General features: G+C 38.7%; 1 protein-coding gene across 2 annotated transcripts in view; it reads left to right on the forward strand.

Moving 5' to 3' along the window:
* LOC145343055 (ubiquilin-1-like) overlaps positions 1 to 17,822 on the forward strand; it is a 43,240-nt gene extending 25,418 nt beyond the window's left edge. Inside the window, exons 4-11 of one of the 2 annotated variants that reach the window (XM_080188849.1) lie at positions 655 to 917; positions 1,426 to 1,584; positions 5,477 to 5,666; positions 6,364 to 6,512; positions 13,705 to 13,788; positions 14,508 to 14,623; positions 15,994 to 16,141; positions 16,760 to 17,822. In XM_080188849.1, the coding sequence (XP_080044975.1) occupies positions 655 to 917; positions 1,426 to 1,584; positions 5,477 to 5,666; positions 6,364 to 6,512; positions 13,705 to 13,788; positions 14,508 to 14,623; positions 15,994 to 16,141; positions 16,760 to 16,918 (1,268 nt within the window). In that variant the 3' untranslated portion in view covers positions 16,919 to 17,822. The remainder of the gene's footprint in view (positions 1 to 654; positions 918 to 1,425; positions 1,585 to 5,476; positions 5,667 to 6,363; positions 6,513 to 13,704; positions 13,789 to 14,507; positions 14,624 to 15,993; positions 16,142 to 16,759) is intronic. The other variant, XM_080188850.1, reaches the window with a different exon arrangement.
* Positions 17,823 to 23,112: the final 5,290 nt, after the last annotated feature.

Here is a 23,112-nt window from a genome sequence, read left to right on the forward strand (position 1 = left end):
TATTGGTCCACTCCCTCGAGAAATCTAATTAAAAATACGTTATGCTATGCTCTCTTCACCAATTTCTCCTATTGAGTTTTGCATTGGGGAAAATAAAGACGCTGATAAGAGCCACAATATATGTCTCATCACCCTGATCCAACATCCAGGTCGATGCTATCATGGAGGGAAAATTTAAAGTAATTTCTAGTAACTAGCTCAAGTTAACAACTGGGGCCGAGTTGCAATCACTTTCCTGCTTGTTTAGCCAACGTATGGGGGTGTAATCCTATAGCACCTCCTGAATGGAGGAGAGTAGAGTGCAAGTCAGGAGAAAATCTTTAAATGCGTTTCTCTTCTCTTATAAATGCAGTAGCTTCAGATTGGATATGTTTCCATAAATTTGGGAGGTGATGATGAGGATGATGTTCTTCATGTGTAACCTCAACCGAGACCCATTACGTCCAGGCCTCACCCACTTTTGCTTGGTATTGAAGTGTGCAACAGATTCCTCTGAAATTTGATAGTGAGTTGAGTGCAGAAAGACTTGGATATCTGAACCTGCTGATGATCCTGACCTTAAAACAAATGGATTTTGTGGTTTTTTTTGTTTTGAATTTATTTGAAGCATTTAATATGTATTCTACCATTAACCTAATATCTTGTATGCTGCAGGTGGATTAGGAGGACTTGCAGGTTTGAGCAGCTTGGGATTGAATTCCTCCAACTTCCTGGAGTTACAGACTCAGATGCAACGCCAGCTAATGTCAAATCCAGAAATGATGTCTCAGATCATGGAAAATCCATTTGTGCAGAACATGCTGTCAAACCCAGATATGATGAGACAGTTAATTGTGACCAACCCACAGATGCAGCAGTTGATTCAGCGAAATCCAGAAATTAGTCACATGCTAAATAACCCAGACATAATGAGACAAGTAAGTCAGAAGGAGCAAGCTTTTGTTTAACTGAAAGCAGCGTAAATTGCATCGTAAAAGCTATTTTGTTCTTTTCAAATCAAGCACTTGAAGTTCCTTTCCCAAACTGGCAATGAGTTGAAATGTGAATTTCTAGAGAGAAAGGTGGCAGGAGCAGGCCTGATGGCAAAATTACATGTTCTCATTCTGCATTGTCCTGATTTCTAAGCCTGTACTTCAAATGTTTTGGAGACAAGAAGTTCTTGGCATTTGGACCCCTGTTCAGCTTTTAAGTTTTTGAAAAATAATTTTGTTGCGCTATATGAAAGACCTGCATGTTTAATAGATGACATGCAATCAAGAACATTTTCAGTGTTTTTTCGCAAGCATATCAATACAAACATAATTTTATAAAATGTATATTCTGTGCTTTTGTGAGCTGCTCGTTTTTAATTTTTTTTGACTTGAGCTTTACGTTGTGTATTATTATCTACTTGATTAGTTTAAATACTGTCCTTTTTTGAACTAGACTTTAGAACTCGCTCGAAATCCAGCTATGATGCAGGAAATGATGCGGAACCAAGACCGAGCACTCAGCAACCTAGAAAGTATTCCAGGCGGCTACAATGCTTTGAGACGAATGTACACTGACATCCAGGAGCCAATGTTGAATGCTGCCCAAGAACAGGTAGGTGGGCAACCAATGTTAGTCTTTCACCAAAAAAAAATCTTAACCATCTTCTGTTCCAGTTCACTGTCCAAATTTTAAGAAAAATTGCAGTGGCATCCTAATTTTTTTTTCTAATAAAGGATGCTTGCAAATTTGACCCCAGCTATGCAAACTATGACCAGATTTTTACATGCTTGTGTTACAACCTGGATTAAAGGATTTTGAATGGAATCTGAAGGCTTGTCCTTTCGGCTATTTGTATATTGCTCTTAAAATATAAATTTACAAGCTTGGTTCTTACTGCACATTATATTTTCTCTATTTTGATTATGCATTTGTTTACTTTTTATTCCTTTTCATTAAAAAGAAAGTATTTTTCTTGTTTTTCTCCTCATGCTTGTGTGAATACCAACAAATAGAGGAGGATAAATGACTTCTTCTGATATGAATTATATCTGCATTTTGTTTGGTTGACATTCAAATGCAGACAGCGTAAATTTCAACAAAATAGAGATTACTTAGAATCATCATTGGAAACATTTCCTGAAACAAAAAGATTTGTACTTGCTCATTTTAAATCCAGATTGGATAATGATGTAAAATTTTAAGTACTTATGATGCCATTTCAAAGAAGTTCTCTCTTTTTACTGAGTTATTGGTCTTTGGCTCTTGACTATTTGTTACATGGTGGATGAGTCATCTAAAATGAAACTCCATTTAACCTGAATTATTAATCTACATTTGCCCTCACTGACTTTTTCTTCCAGCCAGAAGATTTTATGCCTTTTTAATGTAAGCATCTTTTTTACAATTTAAAAACTGTAAGATGGCCAAGGGCTATGAGATTGTTTCCAAGAGGTTGCTACGCACTTAACAATTGCTATTCATGAAAAGCGAATATTTCAAGATAAATATTTAAGTTCTTTGGTGTCAGCTTTTTGCTAATTTACAAAAATTAGCTGATGTCTGTAATTGAAACGTTGCTATATTACATGTCAGTTAGCACATGGATGGAGAATGACCAAAAGTGATTGGGAGCCAGCATATTTTAGTCCCCACCAATCTAAAGTGGATACTAATGTCAAAATGTTACATATGGTGTAATGGAGCACAATATTATCAATTCGTGTTAACATTTGCTATACTATTTATGAATCAGCTATCAACGATGGCTGTTTATTTATTTTAGATGCATGGTTCAAACATGTTGTACACCAAAATATTCATCTCAAGACTAAACACTCGATTTCCTTTGAAAAGAATCATTCGTAAGATTTTTTTTCTTCCTGGATTCCTAATCCTCTGTCTCTTCTAATAGCTCTGCAACATTTTTTTGCTGTTTTAATGACTGTTCACCTATTGTTCTCGTGAGTAGAAACACTGGAGCTTGACAGTCTCATTGCATTCTTCATAACTAGATCAAATAATGATAGATATTAGTATGGCCTGCCTTCCCAAACTCCTGATGGAAAGCAATCAAAATGTTGGCAGTGGATTGTGCAGTAGGGTAAATACTGGTTTTCACCTTTTGGAGCTTGTTTAGCTGAGATTAATGGGATGAAATTATCGTCTCCCTATATTGACTCTTTTGCAATAGTTTAGTCAATCTCTCAATATGTCTGGACCCCCTACGGAAAACCGTACTGAATTTGGCACTCATTCCCAATCCTGCCTCCTGTAAGTCTGAAGGTAGTTTAAGTAGGGAACAAATTTAAATGGAAAAGTTAATGGTGCCCTTCTAAAGTTTGGCCTGAGGCCTATTCTTGGTGTGGAACAAAGAGATTTATTCTGCATCTAGCCGCATCGCATCTAACCCTGAGAGCTTTTGACATTCAGGCTGGGTGTTTGAAATATAACATGTTTTATTCCTCAGCACTGGATGGGCTGAATGGCTTCCTTCTGTCCTGTTATGTCAGTGACTATGTCCTTGATGACCTTGAGCATAACAAATTACAATGTAAAAAAACTAATTGTACATATGAAATAGTTAACTGAAAAGCAAAATACTGCAGATGCTGTAAATCTGAAATAAAAACAAAATGCTGCAAGTTTTTCATAAATGCTGTCTGATCTGCTGAGTGATAAAACGAAATTAATCTTTCAGGCAGGTGACGTTTTATCAGAACTGGATAAAGTTAGAGATGTATTAATTTTTAAGCAGATACTGAGGCACGGGGCAAGGACAAGAAAAATAGAGAGACTGATTAGGTGGATGGTAAGAGTGAATAAATGATATCGATGATGCAAGGCAAAAGGGGATGATATTGGAAAAAGTAAAGAAAAAGATGAGTCCAGAGAAGTTTTATAAATAACAGCAACAGAACCATTATTAACAATTGCTGCCTGAGAAAATAGGGACAGTCATTATGAACTGAAATTGTTAATTCACTACCTTTGAAAGACTCTAAAACACGTAATCAAGGAAGAGAAACTGTTCCTTGAGCTTTATTGGAACAGTATAAGGTAGAGGACAGGTCAAAATGGCAGGTGATTAAGTAGCAAAAACAGAAAATGCGAGAAAATCTAAGCAAGTCTGACAGCGTCTGTGGACAGAGACTAGAGCTAACATTTCAAATCTGGGTGGGAGTCACCCAGACTTGAAACATTAGCTCTATTCTCTCCACAGATGCTGTCAGACCTGCTGAGATTTTCCCATGTTTAGTGTATTTGTTTCAGATTCCAGCATTCACAATAATTTGCTTTTATCTAAGCGATTAAGAATCTCAGAGCTTAGATACTGTTGTCTCAACAAAAAAATCACCCAATTTGCGATTGGTCTCACCAATGTGGAGGAGACCACATGGAATGCTTAATGTTGAGGCAATCCCCATCAGCTGAAGGGGAAGTATTGTCCTGATTTATTATGACTTATGTTATTTCAAGAGTAGTCATCCACTTGGAGCTGCAATGCACTAGCAGTATAGTTTGCTTAGCAAATTTATCCTGGTGCTCTAACCTCATAACTGGTGAGAGGCCTTAATAAAAGCAAAGTCAGTAAATCTATTTTGCAAGCAAAATGCTAAATTTTCACAGTTTTTAATGGTTAAGAATAAACAGGATTTTCTGGGGAATATTTCACCAAAACAATTTCCTCAACTTGGGCTTTTGAATAAGATTTATTTTTGTCACATGCATGGGGTGTAGTGAAAAGTATTGTTTCTTGCATGCCATTCATAGAGTACATTGGGGAGAAGGAAAGGAGAGGGTGCAGAATTTAGAGTTATAGTCATAGATAGGGTGTAGAGAAAGATCAACTTAATATAAGGTGGATCCATTCAAAAGTTTGATGGCAGCAGGGAGGAAGCTGTTCTTGTGTTAGTTAGTACGTGACCTCAAACTTTTGTATCTTTTTCCTGACGGAAGAAGGTGGCAGAAAGTATGTCCAGGGTGTGTGGGATACTTATTACGCTGGCTGTTTTGTGGAGGCAGCGGGAAGCTTAGACAGAGTCAGTAGATGGGAGGCTGGTTTGCATGATGGACTGGGCTTCGTTCACAGTTTGCGTGATGACTGGTTTTGCTGATTGCAACAATCACAAGGCTGTGCATGAAATTTGAAAATCACTTCAATTTTAAAATCTGGCCACCACATTTTCTGAAATTGGGATAATATAAATCTCAACACATCTTTTGTATACTGCATGGAAAGTTTAAATTAGCTTCCAAAAGTGAAGACGTGGCTGCCATTGTGTCAGTTTAGGTGAAAATTAACCCTTGCACTCTTTTGAAATTCTGAGGAAAAAAAAACTTGGATGGAATGATTCAGAAATGAATGTTAATGCTTAAGCCAGGTTTTTGACATTGTTGTCACATGGCGACCCACATGCATTTTAAGAATCCAGGATCATTGAGATATAAGGAAACTGATGTTTATTACTTTAAGAAAATAATATCAATTTCATTTTCACTGTAGTTTGGAGGCAACCCCTTTGCATCTTTGGTGAGTAGCCCTGATGCAGGCAATCAGCCGTCACGCACAGAGAACCGAGACCCCTTGCCCAACCCCTGGGCTCCACTGTCAAGTTCACAGACACCTACAAGCACAACAACAAGTGGAACCACGAGTCAGTCCACAATGTCAGGCCTTGGAGCTGGATTGGGAGGTAAGGTTCTTTTGTCTAATGGTTTAAAATCTGGAGAGAATATAAACGTAATTTAATTTGGTAGCTTTATGTATTTCCATGCTTTTTTTAAATCAGAAAATGCAGTATTTGCTGAAAATTCATTAGTGCAATTTACTGATTGGTAACTAGTGTACTGAGGAATAGTCCAGGACAATGGTAGAATTGCATTTAAGTATTTGTTGTTTTTTGTGTTCTGCAAAGGAAACCCCATTTAGGATGGAGAGTGGTTGATTGTTTGTACAACACCTTTTTATAGCTTGTAATATTTTGATACTTCTCAAGAAAAGTTTCCAAAGGTAGAACAATGCAGTATTAAAAAAAAGCTCAATATAGTATCTTTTTCTAAATTTGCATTGCTGTCATTGAGAACTGTATTATGTACTATGCCGCAATGATGATATATACAGAAGTGCCAAGTGGAAGCCTGGTATTTTTTAATGTCGGGCATCTCCTGACAGGAAGACTGTTTTTCTTCTTTTATTCCCCATTTAATCTCTGTTATTTTATTTTACTCTGTTCTTTCCTATTTTCTCTTCCTCTTTACCTCTCCCATACCCCCATCACCTTTGTACTCATCTTGGGAGTAGGAGCTCAGTGCCACAGGCAAACTATTGGAGCACCCATCACCAGCTTCTATTTGTGAAATCCTAATCTTATTAAACAATCTTTTCCACAGCAGGATCTGGTATGTTCAACACACCAGGCATGCAGAGCCTACTGCAGCAGATCACAGAAAACCCACAACTAATGCAGAACATGCTCTCGGCGCCTTACATGAGGAGTATAATGCAATCTCTGAGTCAGAATCCTGACCTTGCAGCACAGGTACAGACCCAGATATCTCAATGTATTTACTATAATTTAACTGTACCAAACAAAGCTTGTATTTAAGTATTTATCATGTTGAAAATATCTATTTCTCACTTTTAAAGTACAGCAATAAACATGAATTTAACTACCATTCTGTTCCAGCAATATCCTATAAGCAGTATCAAGATAAATTGACATGTTAACATTTTTTTAGTGGTATTGGTTGAGGGAAGGGTCTAGGCCATGAGAATTAAGAGAGTTTCTTATCCTAACTAGTAATACAGCTAAGCTTTTTAACGCCCACCTTGGGCTTCTGTTTAATGTCTGATCCAAACAACAGCAGCAGTGACTGTGCAGCACTTGTTCACTACTGCAGTGTCATGTCAGCTTAAGTTGTGATGTTCCAGTGTGGAATTTCAAACAGTTTTATAGCCAGCATTAAGAAAGTCACTAACTGACATTTCAAGCTATACTGCGTTTGAGGTTAACAGCTTACTTTTTTAATGCTGGTAACTAACTGGTCACTTATTAAAACCTTAGTGTTCAAAGGTTCAGAGTAATGAACATGAGCTTTGAATTGTATTGCAAAATTGTGTTGCGTAGACCTGATGTTTATTATTTCCTTCCTTCTATCATAAAATCAGAAGTGGGGATGCACAATGTTCAGCACCATTCACGATTCCTCAGATACTGAAGCAGTCTGTGTCCATATGCAGCAAGACCGGGACAACATTCAGGCTTGGGCAGATAAATGGCAAGTGACATCTGTACCATGTGAGCCAGGCAATGACCATCTCCAACCAGAGTGAATTTATCCATCGTCCCATGACATTCAATGACATTATTTTGCTGAGCCCCCCACAATCAACATCCTGGGGGTTACCATTGACCTGAAACTGAACTGGACTAGCTATATAAATACTGTGGATACAAGAGCAGGTCAGAGGCTAGGAACTCTGCAGCGAGTAACTTGCCTCCTGACTCCCCAAAGCCTGTCCACCATCTACAAGGCACAAGTCAGGAGTGTGATGGAATACTTGCCTGGATGAGTGCAGCTCCAGCAACACTCGAAGCTCGAGACCATCCAGGACAAAGCAGCCCAATTAATTGCCACCCCATCCACCACCACCTTAAGTATTCATTTCCTTCACCACTGATGTACAGTGGCAACAGAGTGTACTATCTACAAGATGCTCTGCAGCAAGAACCTAAGGCTGCTTTGACAACACCTTCCAAACCCAAGACACCTACCACTTGGATGCATGGGATCACCACTCTATGCAAGTTCCCCTCAGCACAGCATCTTGCCTTGGAACTGTGTCAATGCTCCTTTCCTGTCATTGGGTCAAAATCCTGGTTTACCTATACTTTATGAACTGCATTGGTTCAAGGAGATTGCTCACGAACACCTTTTCAAGGGCAATTGGGGATGTGCAACAAATACTGGCTTAGCCAGTGATGCCCACTGCCTTTTGAAAGAATAAAATTATTTTAGCTGCTGTGATTGTAAGATGTCCAGTTTTATACTGACTTTATAATCGCAGTTTTTTTTTGCAGTGGAATCAATACCTAAATTTATTCCTTTTTCTCCCTTCACCTTTTTTCCCCCATAATATCAATTGACCAGATTTCCATAGCTCATGCATCAGCTGAGAACTATCCACAGGTTATTTGATGGTGGAGGCCCCAAGTGGCTAAACTTGATCCTGCTCTAATCTGATGTTGGTGAACACGCATATTTCTGCAGTGGTCACTGGATATCTATTAACAGCAGAATCCACTTTTTGTACTCTTTCTTATCTACGCTGTCCTGGGAAGAGGACAGATTGTAGTGTCCATTGCTACCTCCAAGCTCGTTTTGAATGGTAAACACTTTTTTGTGTATGTTTAACTTGCGTTGAGCTAAAAACTTATGTCTTTACTGCCTAAAAAGGTATAGGTACCACAGTTGCAGGCTAGGTTGCCAGTCATATTTGAAGAAATTTGTATGCTTCCAAGCATTCAATCCTAAACTACTTGGATGCCAAATAACATTCTCCATCCAAGAGTTCGTTTTGCATGATTGCATCAACATCCTGGCGTTGACAGTAACTGGCTGAGGTAATACTTTTTCCCCTAAGTGAAGCCTCTCCATTTGGCTGTACCTTCCATTACTTTTCCTGCCCAGAATGTGGTGGTGTAGCTTTTATTATTGAATCATAACTTGATCTGCCCTTCTACTACTGTGGCATTCTCTTCTCCTATTAAGCGCCTTGCATGCTTTCACCTTTTTCTAATTTAAAATTCTTATCTTCTACCATTCACTCAGTTATCTAAAAATAGTCTCTCCCCGAGATATCCTCACCGCTTTCCTTCCTCAACTTCTGCACCAAGTGACTTATTCTTGATGATTTCCACTCCATTCTCAATTCCTCATGTCCTTTCTCCTCTTGAGTCCGCTTCCCTCTAACCTCCCTTAACTTCTTCCTGCGAACAAACTCCCCAGCTGATCTGCACAGCAACCTCCTTGATCTTTCAATCTCATGTGGCCTCCTTGTCCTTTCGTGTTAATTATAGATAAGGCTGTCTTTGCTATATTGCTCTCCATTCTCCTCCCCCTTCTACCTCTTAATTCTACTTGCTTCTGGAAAAACATTCTCTCCTAACAACAACAATTTGAAAATCTCAACCATCTAGACTTTGGCGTTCTGTCCCAACATTTCTGCAGCTACCAATTTGTTTAATCACAGGTTAACTTCAAGCTTTGTCAGTTGAAACCATTACTTCCTGGTCAGGACCTTCAAGGCCAAGGAACACAATAAAAAAAAAACTTTTATACTGTCATCAGATATCTCACAACACTTTGTAGCTAATGAAATACTCTGAAATGTAGCCATTCTCGTAATGTAGGAAATGTAGTAGCTAGTAAGTGAAAATGACCAGACTTTTTTTTTGTGATGTTGATTCAGGAATAAATCTTGACCAGTACACTGGGGATAATACTATTCTGTTTTCAGAATAGTGCTGTGGGATTTTTTTTGCATCTGCTTTGGAGGGCAAACAGGGTCTCATCCGAAGAAAGGCACCTCTGTCAGTGCTGCATTCTCTCTGTACTGCAGTGTTTTTCAGTACGTTGCAGTACTGAATTGCATTGATTTTCATGCTGCAAGAGGGTTATCAACTGAGCCACCACTAATACAACGTGTGTCTGTCTAATGCCTTTAATGTAATAACAAGTCCCAAGGCGTTTCACAGGGGTATTATAAAGTAAAATAGGCTACTGAACTATATATATGCAAATATTAGGGTAAGTGGTCAAAAGATTGTTCATTGAGGTAGGTTTTAAGGAATGTCTTAAAGGAGGAAACTGAGTTGGAGAGGTTTAGGGAGGATGTTGCAAAGCTTAACGCCCAGGCAGCTGAAGGCATGTCCACCAATGGTGGGGCAGTTATTGTTAGAGTATTATTTAAATGGTGATTGGGAACTATTGATGTATAAAAGGGACCTGGGTGTCCTTGTACACCAGTCACTGAAAGCAAGCATGCAGTGCAGCAGGTGGTAAAGAAAGCAAATGGTATGTTGACCTTTATGGCAAAAGGATTTGAGTACAGGAGCAAGGATGTCTTATTGCAAGGCCTTGGTGAGACCACAGCTGGAATATTGTATGCAGTTTTGATCACCTTCTCTAAGAAATGATATACTTGCCATTGATTAAGTGCAACAAAGATTCACAGATGATTCATGGAGAGGCAGTCTCCTCATAATGAGGAGATTATGGGTTGGTTGGGCCTGTATTCACTAGAATTAGGAAGACTGAGAGGGGATCTCATTGAAACTGATTCTGACAGCTGGACAGACTGGATGTAGGGATGATTTTACTGGCTGGGAAACATAGAACAAAGGATCACATTCTCAGGATACAGAATAGTCATTTAGAACTGAGATGAGAAGAAACTTCTTCACTTAAAGGGTGGTGAACCTGTGGAATTGTCTACCACAGAAGATTGTGGAGGCCAAGTCACTGAATATATTTAAGAAGTAAATAGATTTCTAGATTCTAAATGTGTCAGAGTATGGTGAGAGCGTAGGGATATGGCATTGAGATAAATGATCAGCCATGATTGTATTGATTGGTGGAGCAGGCTCAAAAGGCCGAATGGCCTAGTCCTATTTCCTATGTGTCTAATTAAAATTGAAAATATTTAAGGGGGTAGAATTAGAACAGTGCATTTATCTTGATGGGTTCTGGTGCTCTAGGATATTCAAGGTAGAGAGAGGAGAAGCAAGGATAGATTTGAGAATTTAACAATCGAGGTATTGCATAACAGGGAGCCAGTGTAGATCAATGAGCACAGGGATAATGAGTGAATGGAATTTGTTGTGAGTTATGACATGGGCAACATAATTTCAGAACTTGGGAGGCCAGCAGGGAGTGCTTTGCAACAGTCAAGAGCTAGCAAAAGCATGGATGAGGGTTTCAGAAGCAAATGAGTTGAGGCAAGATCAGAGTTGGCCAATGTGATAGAGTTGGAAAAAGTTTGTCTTGATGATGGTGTAGAAAATTAGGACATCAAATTGTAAAACTCAGTTGCTAGGAAGAGGGGTTGTTTTTTGGCGCCCATTTGAGTTTGGGGTGAGGACTGAAAACAATAACTTGCGTTCTCCAAATATTTGGTTGGAGGAAATTTTCAGTGCTTGATGTTGAACAATGTTCTGACGTTTTGAAGACAGTGGAAGTGTTTAGAGAAGTGATTTGAGATAAAACTGGGTATCGTTAAACTGGTGGTGTTTTTTAGAATGCCCTACTGAGGGGCAACATCTAGATGAGAAATAGAATTGAGCCAAGGATACATTCTTGGTGCCTGCCAGAGGTAACTGCTGGAGCAGGAGGAGAAGCCATTGTAAACACTTCTCTGACTGTGATTAGGTACATAAGAATTGAAGTGAATGCAGTCTCCTCCCGTTGATGAGGAGGGAGAGGAATGGAGATGTGATCAATGTTGTAAAGGTTGTGAAAAACCAGGAGAGATAGTTGAAAGACATTTAGAATGTCATTTGAGAGTTTGACAAGAGCCTTTTGATACTGTCAGGGCAGAAATCTGGTTCGAGGGATTTAAGCAAGGAGTTCCACTGCCTGCAGCCTTTGACAGGTTGACCACATCTTGCTCCTCCAACACCTTTCCACTATCGTCTAACTGGGTGGGATTGCGCTCTTTTCATTGCATTCTTATCCCAGCCAGAGAATCACTTGCAAAAGACTATCTTTCTGCTCCTGCTTGATTACTTCTGATACTTCCCGAAGATCTTTTCTTGATCCCTTCCTATTTCTTATCTCCATATTGCCTCTCGGCAACATCACCTAAAAATGCAGTGCCAGATTCCACCACGTCCATCCCTCTCTCACCATTGGGTCTCTTGACCTCTCCTACATTTCTATAAATTGTCAGAATGATTGTCCAACGTCCAGTACAGATTGCACAAAGCTTTCCGCCAATTAAATATTAGGAAAACTGGCTGCATTGTGTTTGTTCCCACCACAAACTTGTAGCCTTCAAGAGACTTTCAGCACTCTAGCAAATGTGTGAGGCTGAACCAAACTCTTTGCAACCTTGGGGGTCTTATTTCACTCCAAAATGAGCTTTCAGCCAGATAATCCACACCATCAACAAGGCCATCTATTTCCAACTCTGTAATATTCAGCCCATCTGCTGAAACCCTGATTTATATTGTTACCTCTCAACTTGACAATTCCAGCACATTCTGGCTAGTCATGCACATTCTATCGTTTGTGAACTTTGGGTCTGCCTGTGTCCGAACTTGCCAAATTCACTCCATCCATCACCTGCATGCTTGTTGATCTACATTGTCAAGTAATGGCTCAATTTTAAAATTCTATGTTTTCAAATCCTGTTTTACCTCTAATCTCCAGCCATGAGGCTCTCAGATTCCTGTGCTCCAATTCTGATCTTTTTGAGCATCCCTGATTGTCATTACTTCACCACTGGCAGCCATGCACAACCGTGCCTTCAGCTACCTTACGTTCTGGAGAATTCTCTCCCTAAATCTATTTCTCTTTTTTTTCTTTCATCCTCTGAAGTACTCCTTAAAACCTACTGCTGAAACTGAGCTTTTGGTCATCTGCCCTTACGTTTTATTATGTAGCCTGGTATTAAATTTTGTGTTTTAAATCTTCTGTGATGTACCTTGCAATGTTTTACTACATTAAAGGTGCTGTATAAATACCTGTATCTATTGTTGTCAAACTTGATAATTTGTGAAGAGTATTCTCCCGAATAGTCTCTTTGTAGGAGTTGAAAGGCCCAAAGTAAGACTCTAACATGATGTCCATTTGGAGCTGATCTTGTCATAGACCTCAAGTGACCAGGTGGTTCTTCCTTTCCTGATTTTATGTAATTACTTAATTTAAAACAAACTGAAGTTAGTTAAGAATCCCCTTAAAGCAATCACTTTTTGACCAAGTTTTTATTAATTCCTACTAATATCTTCTTTAGCTCAGCATCTGTCATTTTCTGAATACACATCTGAGAAGCATCCTGAAATGTTTTTCTCTATTAAAAGAGCATATAAGTGTAAGGGATTTGGAGAGGGCATAAAATATGCGGTACGAGTTGGAAGGGAGCAGATGCTTTGTGACGTTTTCAGTAAGTTGTTTAGTGTCTCTCTGGTATATGGTAAGTAACTTGATTTGAAAAGAAAGATACCACTGAAGCTGAACAGTGGGAAATATAGGTTAGAGTTTTCCAGCTGTTCACGCCAGTAGAATCTTCTGTTCCATAATGTAAACAAAACTAATTTCCTAATTAATTTAATCCCGATACACGATGGTGCACCTCCCACCGTGGGTTGCCGGCAGTGTGGGGAGGAGTCGATGCGAAATCCCACTGACAGCGGTGGGAAAAGAAGATCTTGTCACCAGCAAATGGCACGCCACCTCCCGCTGTGAGAAAGATGCTATGGAGAAGCCAGAAAATTTTCCTCATAGTTTTTTAAATCATAGAAACGAAATTGTAATGAAAATATTATTAAAGATGTAATTGAATTTGAAGTGGCTCTTTCCAGTTGAAATTTGAACTCGCCCATAGTGTTTTTGAGATTTCTGTCAAGTGGGATTTGTGCTAACAAGGTTCTCTTGTAATAGGAATATCAGGAAACAAACAATTTTTTTCAAACAAATGAACTAAGGCAAATCTTTCTCATTATGTTGCAGATCATGCTGAACAATCCATTGTTTGCAGGAAACCCTCAACTTCAAGACCAAATGAGACAACAGATCCCTAACTTTCTGCAGCAGGTAAGTAAGTTTGTTTCTGGCTTTATGCACTTCCCTATGTACTTAATCACTTGCTACATTCACATTGAACTTCGGAAGTTGTAATCTGAGAGCAGTTGGAAGGTGTTAAGCTGTTTGTATTTGTAAATATGCTGCTGTATTGATTTTGTATAAGTTGTGTGAATACTCCAGAGTAAAGTGATCTGTTTTGGCACAGATACACCAAAAAATCTGGAGCTGTTCTGTAACTGTTTAATCTTTGCTAATCCATCAGGACTAAATTAATTAGATAACTAGTTTGTTCATATTGTGCTTTGCATGTTTCATAATATGCAAATAAAAACATTCAATTCACTGTAGTCTCACATTCACAACTTTGTTTAATCTTTCTCAAAACTTTGTGATATCATCTTCAATCCAACTTCTGTCTATTTTTATCTGCAAGCCTCTGAGTAGATCTACTGTTTCTCTGAAACCTAAATCACCTCGTTCTGATGTTTCCTTTTTCTCAGCTTTCCCACTGTCTTGTGTAATACGAAATATGGTTACTTGCATTTCCTCCATTGAATACTGGAAAGGAAAAGTTTACTTAAGCTGTGGTAGATTTCAGCAGCTTGTTGGAGATATGCAATCTAGTGTCAGAGTTGACTGTTTTACTGAATTGTTAGTGTGCTGGGGTCTTAAAGTTTATGATAGAGCAAATAAATGAACCCCAAAGTACCATGTTCTTTTAATTCCAGATGCAGAACCCTGAAACATTGTCTGCTATGTCAAACCCAAGGGCCATGCAGGCTTTACTACAGATTCAGCAAGGCCTGCAGACATTGTCTACTGAGGCCCCAGGACTTCTGCCAGGGTAAGAGCTTAGTTGTGAAATAGTAGCTCTGTATTTATTGCATAAATAAAAATGGGATGTTAAAGCCTTAAGTACTATTGTCACTGCTTTAGTTTGCGATGTAAATATTATAACACACTGAGAAGCCAGCATAATCATGCTGGTGTTTATGCTCCACATGAGCCTTCTCCCATTCTCCTTTTAACTCCATCAACACAGGTTCCCATTTCTTTCTGCCTCATGTTAGTTCTAAATGTGCCAGTCATCTTTAATGTGTTCAGCAAGTGCATTGATTATTGAAGGTTAAAAAGGATTGAATTAAAATATTATATGAAGAACAGGCATCAATTTTGGCTTTTAATTAATACTCTTAGGTTTTTAAAAATAATTTCCCTCCCCACGGCTACAGATTTGGTTGGGCTAATCCAATGTACATCTACCTAATATAGGCAGTCATTACATTAAAAAGCTCAAAAATGGCCCCAAAACCGCCTTGTATTGCTTCTCTTGGTTAGAGAATAGCTGACTTGCATCATTTAACAAATCCGATTACTTATGACGAGTTTTAACAAAGAACAACCAAGGACCTGTTGACTTCCTTGATACAAGTATCCTGCACCTTCAGTGAAGATTATTTTTGGAGGATTTTAATGCAAGTTGTGAACATGTTACTGTATATGCCTTCACAGGACATTGCTCTGCTCGTGCATTTGTAACCATTTTTGCAAAAAAGCTTGTTATGTTGCTTTTGCTGTGAACAATAAAAACTTTAACAATGATTTGATATGATTTAATTTCTGCTATGTTTAACTTGTTACTCTAACAGCTGCCATTTCAGTTTCATTAATATATATAGTCAAATCTTTACCTGGCATGAGCAGAGAATGGATTGTGCTGATTAATCAAAAATCTCAGTAAATAAAGAATTACAATTACCAATGGAATACAGCGCAGTACTTGCAACATGAACTAATATGCAAGTACCCTGGAAGATCAGTATTTTTGCTTTTAAATCTTTAACAGCACATCAAAATATAAAATAATACACTATACAGATACATGTTCCAGCTAACTTTGTAATTGCTTCCAGTTGATTAAGTGACTGTTCATATTAGGGAAACATCGGAAATTCCAGTTGGTAGAATGCAGAATAACAAAGTTTATTAGAAAATGTTCTGGACTCTTGGCAACATATCCCAAAGTTGTTTTTTACTGAAAAGTTTGTGCTTATTACAAATATTAGCCTAAAAGTAGCACAGCATTCTAGGCACACTGTGATGTAGCTTTGGGAAATCTCCTACATTGTACTGTGAACTGAATTTAATATCTCATTTATCCCATGTTGTTGGCAGGTTTGTTCAAAGTATTTTGTTCTATCTTTCTCTTTTAAGATACGGCAGTGGTATTGGAGGAATTGGCACAGTTCCCCCCAGTGCAAATGAAAATACTGGTGGAGCAGGTGGAACAGCGGGAACTGATAGTGGACAGCAGCATTTTGTGCAGCAGATGCTGCAAGCGTTAGCGGGAACAAACTCCCAGGTAGTATGAAATGAGTGAAACTGCAATTCGTCAGTAATTCTGGTGTAACATAATATGCACCAAATTCCAGTCTCTCGCAAGGAAGGATTGTTGTGATTATGGTATCAAAATGAAATCCAGCTGTTCATAAAACAATTGCATCATAATTTTATAATTACCTATAATGGAGAGTTACTGGATTTCTAGTTGGGAAAAGCCTGGCAGCTCTTTGTGGCTTCCTTGCAGCACCTTTATTGAGATCAACATGTGCAATTTTAGGAATAAAATTTTGTAGCGAGTCATGCCATATACCAAACTTGCGTCTGTATTCACCTGAGAAGAGAACTCTGCCAATGTATAGGGGAGGGGTTAGAGAATTTGGTTAGGATTAGGCTGAAGAAGAGATGATTAAATGTCCTCAAAAGTAGAAAGGATAGCTAGTGTGGATAGGATGCATTCTGGGTTGCTGAGGGAAGAATAGAAATTGCAGAAATTCTGGCCATAATCTTCCATGCCTTAGGGACCTGGTGCCAGCGGGTTGAGGGGCTAAAAATGTTATGCTCTTGTTTTCAATTGTTCACAGAACACCAGTGATGCAGTAATTTTTTTTTGTTACCTTTACATGTCACTGTTGAGCAGACTTTGACTCCAAATCCTGAAGTACAGTTTCAGCAACAACTTGATCAGCTCAGTGCAATGGGATTTCTGAATCGTGAAGCCAACCTTCAAGCTCTAATAGCAACTGGTGGAGATGTCAATGCAGCCATAGAAAGGCTACTGGGTTCTCAACCATCTTAGCAATCTTTCTGCAGCTTGCAAATAAATTGTAATTTATTTTTGATATAACAGCAGTTAAATCTTTAAAAACAAATGCTCTTTTCAGCTTACTTTTGAGGTTCAGTCTTGCAGTTGGAGATGGAGATAATTGCATTATAAGTGAGTACACAGAGGCATTTGTATAGTACAAGAGCATTGGGATTTAATGTATTTTTTTGAGCCAGGCCAAGATGTTGCATGCGTAGAAATTTTCTGTTCTGTTTGTAACTTTTGAAAACTTAGATGAGTCATGTGAATAGCTTTTTTTGGTCTGACCTGAAAATCTGTTTAAATCTCAAGTTTTGTTGTTAACTAGCAGCCTCTTGATAGCAATTTGTATAGAATAAAGAAGACTTGCAAGAGATGCAGACAAAACTGATTAAAGCTGCAGTGTCTGACAGCCCATAGCGCATTGTAAACGAAGCATGCATTAAAGCAAATACATCCAAAAGACTAAATGCAGAATACCACTGAATCTAATATTTATTACTTTGCTTTATATGCAAAATGAAATGCATTGAAATGTACTTCATTACATATTATTTCATTGAAAATTATTCAATACCTTTCTAGTCTTGTTGAATGCAATTGCAGTGGTTTTGAGCTTCCTAATTTTGGATGACTTCAATTCTTTGTGCAGCTTTAATGAGCACCTTACTCTAAACCGTGTGCTTTCAATTACAGCAGATTGGCTTTGGCCAGTAAAATTCTAGCATACTGTATGTGCATTATAATTTGGGATGTCACTTTTTTCTTTTCAAGTGTCATTTGTGATATTAATCTAATTATTTCTCTGAACTGCCTTGTACAAAATATTTAACCTGTCTGTTTTTATCAGTAGTAATTACTTAAGTGCACAGACCATTAAAACCAATTTAAAAATCAATTGTTTTGTGCTGTTTCTTAAAAAGCAATCTATTAGATCTCTTAACTATTCCTGAGAGAAGATTTATGGTCAGTAATCCTGCAGCTGTCATTTGATTGTGGTTTTTGAAAATTACTGTCATGACGCTTAAGATAAACACAGAGGAAAGTGTTGATTATCTGGGGTTTGGAATTAATATTGGCATAATGGAAGGATCGACTCCTCCATATAATATGTAATATTGGGCTGCTAACTTGGCTATTCCCTTTTGGGGCCTTGTGGGTAAATCAAGGTAATTTTAACTACTACTGAACTGCTGAAATTAGTCAGCGCATATTTGTACCATGTGTTTTAAGCTCCAGATAGGTACGGAGTATATTTTTAATTGTTGTAGATTTTTAACAATGTAATTTTCATGTAGGTGGAGTGTGATGTGCTAAATGCAAGGTGTTTATATACCCTTTAACAGTTCTCCTGTGTACTAGTTCATATAGTTATATATTATGGGGAAAGAGCATGGGAAATGGGAGCTTTAGGGCAAATCTTTAAGATAGTCTAAATGGGCCAAATGGCTGCCTCCTGCAGTATATTGTTCTGTGATTCTATAAAAATGAGCATATTTCCACAGCTGGAAAGAAGTTTTCAAAAGATCTCCAAGAAGGTGAAGTAAATGTTAAGAGATTAATCGAAACAAAATAGCGTTTTTCTTATTGTGGGTAATGTTTATTTCTTACTACATTTGTGTAAGTGACTCTACGTTTAAGCTCTTTACTATCCATCTGTGCAGTGTCAAGGCCTTTTATAGGCATTGCTTAAAAATTAATTTGCATTTTTTCTCTACTATCGCTGCAACAATATTTAGTGCTATCATAAATTGAAATGTCTAGAGATGCGCCACCTATTCAGAACAACCCCACAAAATAATGTTTGCAATTGCTTGTGTTCAAAACTGATCGTTCACATAAACACAAATTCAACCATTGTAGCCACGTAGAATGCATTACAACATGTAAATATCTGGGCTGGAATTTCACCGTCCCTCCTGCCACAGAATCGGAGTGGGCGAGGGGCGGACATGGAAATGTCTGGTGACCTTTTGGGATTTTTTGGTTTTGCGACAAACAAAGCCATAAAATCCCACCTGTGATCTGAATCTTTTTCAACTTGGCAGTTTTTTTTCTTTACTGTGTCTCTTTTCAGCTGTACTTGGTGACTTGACAGTTGTGGGATATTGTCTTTTTAGTATGTATATATTTTATTTGAAAATGATCTGAATAGCTTTAGCAGTTAATGTTTTGACTTGTCAGCCCTAGCCCTGTACTGGCATATTTCTCTCTCTTTTTTTAAATCTCCCCTTATGCCCTCTGAGCTCATCGTGTCTGTGAGACCCATTTTCTGCTCCTTCAAACTATTCCCACTAAACTGGTCATCCAACTTCCCTTCTGGCTCCAATTTTAGCAGATGTTCTTTTTCCTCAGATATTGTCCTTCTCCTCAAAAAACAATCCTCCCCCATCTTTGCAAACATCCATCCAAGCTACAGTTCCCCTTCTCTCAAATTCTTGTGTCACCTCCCAAATCTTTTCCAGAACTCCATATTTGAATCTTTCCAATCATGTTTATGCCCATGCCAAGGTACAGAAAGTAATGTTTAAGGTCACAAATGGCATTTTAATGACTGTGACAAAGGTAAGCAATCCATCCCCGTGACCTGGTTGACCACAGCATTCACCAATGCCCCTCCACTATCATCTAGTTTGTTCAGACTGGTTTTACCTAGTTCCATTCTTGTATATCGTAACCAGAATTTCATTTGCAATGATTCCTCCTGTATCACTACCTCTGATGTCCCTCGAGGATCTACCTTTGGCCACCTCCTATTTCTTATATACTTGATGCTTCTCAAAAACAACATCCAAAAATGCAGATTTAATTTTCACTAGTACACTGAAGACACCAAGCTATATCTCATCAGCACCTCTTTTGACGACTCCTGTTGCTAAGTTACCTCACTTCTTATCTGACATGCATTATCAATTAAGTAAAAATTTCTTCCAATTTAAAATTGGGGAAACCGAAGCCATAGTTTTCAGTCCCTGATCCAAAATCCATTCTCTAACTACCAACTCTATCCCTCTTCCTGGCAAAAGTCTGAGACTAAACTATACTGTTGTCACCTTGGTTATTTATTGACCCCAAGAATAGTTTCTGACCACCTATTTACACTGACACTGAAATGGCCTATTTCAACCTCAGTAACGTTGCCTAATTTTACTCATCTTGGCTCATCTGTTGACATTCATGCTTTTTATGCTAACCTTGATCTCTAGTATACTCCTAGCTGAGCTCCTACATTCTATCCTCTAAGCTTGAGGTCATCCAAAACCCTGAGACAAGACTTCAGAGCCCATGAACAGAAAGTAAAAACAAGGTGTGGCATCATGAGAAAACAGATCATAACAAAGTATTTTCTTTCTTTGCCTGCTGTAAATGAAGGAATTTCAATTGGAGTAGGTAGAATATTAACTTAAATAAGAATGTAAGCATTAGAAGGACTTGAGGCAATAATTTAAAATAATTGAAACAGTAAAGGTGGCAAGACTGTTGATGTGTTGCAGTTGTTGTATGTGGCAGCTAGTGGACACCTGTGTGATCCAAGGCAATCTGTAGCAAGTCTGCAGTTCAAGAAGCTTGGGCTTGGGGTTAATGAGCTGGAATTTGAACTTGGAATATGGTGATGCATCAGGGAGTGGGAAAGTTACCTGAACACTTCATCCAGGTGACAGTCACACCCCTTTGGCTAGATACTTCTGAATTGGTCTTTGGTTGGGGGCATAAGGCAGATGTGGAGATAAGGAAGGTGAAAGTGGAGGGCTGTCAGTCCTTGTAATTGTCCAATAGATTTGAGGTATTGCAGTTTATATGAATGTGTGGAATAGAGGAGACGGCATAGGTACAGTGGATCGAATGACGACCTTCTGCACTGCATTCTGTGACTGAGTGAACTGACCATGGTATTGTAGTACAGAGAGCTATTCAAGTGGGGGAGTAAATAGGAAGGTAAAAGTAGTAGGGAATAGTATAATCAGGAATAGACACAGTTCTTTGCAACCAAGAGCATGAGTCCAGAAGCCTGTATTGCATGCCCACTGCCAGGATTAGGGACATCTGCTTGAGGCTGCAGAAAATCTTGTTGTGATCCATGTGGGTGCCAATGACATTAATAGGACCAGGTAGTAATCTCTGGATTATTACTGGAACCATAAGTGGACTGGAGTAGCATAAACAGGCTTCAAATTGAATGCGTGACTCAACGATTGTATGGGTGAAAAAGTTTTTGATTTATGGGGCATAGGCATCCATATTGGGGAAAGTAGAGCTAAGTATTTAAAAATGAAGAAGAGTAACTAAGATGAGTGTTGTTCCCTTTGAAGGGTGATACAGGGTTCTTGATAAACAAGGAAATGGAAGAAGCAATGAACCAGTATTTTGTCTGTCTTCACTATAGAAAATCCAAAGAATATCAGGTAAAAGGGAGGAAGGAGAAACAACCACTGGGGAAAAGGCACTAGTAAAACTTAGAAATAAAGGCTGGCAGTCGTCTTGACCTGAGAGCCTGCATCCTAGGATATTAAAAGAATTGGTTGCAGAGAAAGGTCTGTTGGTTGTGATCTTCCAAAATTCCCAGGATTCTGTGAAGGTCCCCATGGATTGGAAAATTTCAAATGTGACATATCACAACAGCACACGTCAGAGTTCTCCAGCTTTGCTACTACTGAAGAGGAAGCTGAGAACTACCTTTGATCTGCTCTTAATACAGGAGACACCCGTGATAGTGGAATGCAATCAGCAGTCGCAAATCTTAAGAGAAGGTAATTCTGAGATATGCTTGTTTTGACAATGAGAGCAAGTTTTGGCATGCAGCTATACCATCAGTCAAAAGTGGATTTTTGCATCTATATTGGCTCCAATTAGCTTAAACTGGCCCCATCTCCATATGAGAACAAACTGGAAATGAACTGGTGTGGGGATGACGTGGATCAGTTGTTAGCTACATGAACCAATGTACCAGTACCATGTATGCCAGAACTACCACTGGATGAACCACCACTCATACCATTAGAATACAGTATTTGCAACTTTGAATCAATCGGCAGAAATTGAGATTGCTGAAGAATGTCTTGCTGCAACTTGTCTTTCTTCTGCAGAAGAGACTTTTATACCTTCCAGGGTAGAGACATACCTTCAAGGTCAAGAACACTCAAATGCCTGAAGTACACAGGCAATCAATAAGGAATAGATGCCCATCTGATCATCTTTCCTATTTAATGTTATTACTGTGTAATGATGCATTGCCTGCCCTTGTTTGATATCTGTTTTGATGACCATGTAAAATACCGTGGTTATTTGTAATGAGACCTTCAAAGTAAAGGGGGATGGATGTTATATATTTGGGTCTGTTGCTCCTTTCTCACTTCAAGCGTATAGTCACATGTATGGTTTGTGATGTAATCGACTGCTTCTGGATCACGCCTTGATAGAGTCGATAGCTTGTCAATAAACCTGTGTTGTTTTCACTCAACCGCACATGCTATCATTTTATGTTTTTATCCAAAAATGTGTGATATACAACAGGGACTTGGCAGGATGGATGCAGAGAGATGTACACCCCACCCCCCCGGGAAGTTTAGAACCAGGAAACACAGTTCAAAAAGAGGGATCCCATTTAAGATAAAGAAGAAATTGTTTCTCCCAGGAGGTTGTTAGTCTATGGAATTCTCTTCCCAAGAAAGCAGTGGAGTTTGGGTCGTTGAAGATATTCAATGCTGAGTTTGATAGATTTTTGACTGGCGAGGAAATCAGGGTTATGGGGGACAGACAGTAAAGTGGTGTTGAAGCTGCAATCAGATCAGCCATGATCTTATCAAATGGAGCAGACTCAAGGGCCCCTCCTAATTCTTGTTTCTTGTGTTCTGCTATCCTTGTCCTAAATTTCATCAAATCCTGTTCACCCATTGGTGCCCTCTCGCCTACATTAGGTCTTTGTCAAGCAACATCTTCATTACAAAATTCTCATTCTTGTTTCTAATTCCCTTTCTATCTCCGTAATCTGCTCCAACCCCACAACCTTCAGATATCTGTGCTCATCTGATTGAAGGCTTTTGAACAATTTTAATCATGCCACCATTGATGGACATATCTGCAGATGCCTTGGCCTTAAAGTTCCGCAATTTTCACCCTTCAACTCTACCCCTCTCTATCATGCTTTTCTCCTTTAAGATACTCCATAAAACCAATCTCTGACCAAGCTA

This window comes from Carcharhinus amblyrhynchos, chromosome 5 (genome assembly GCF_965287045.1).
Source record: "Carcharhinus amblyrhynchos chromosome 5, sCarAmb.v2.hapA, whole genome shotgun sequence".
NCBI classification, from domain to species: domain Eukaryota; kingdom Metazoa; phylum Chordata; class Chondrichthyes; order Carcharhiniformes; family Carcharhinidae; genus Carcharhinus; species Carcharhinus amblyrhynchos.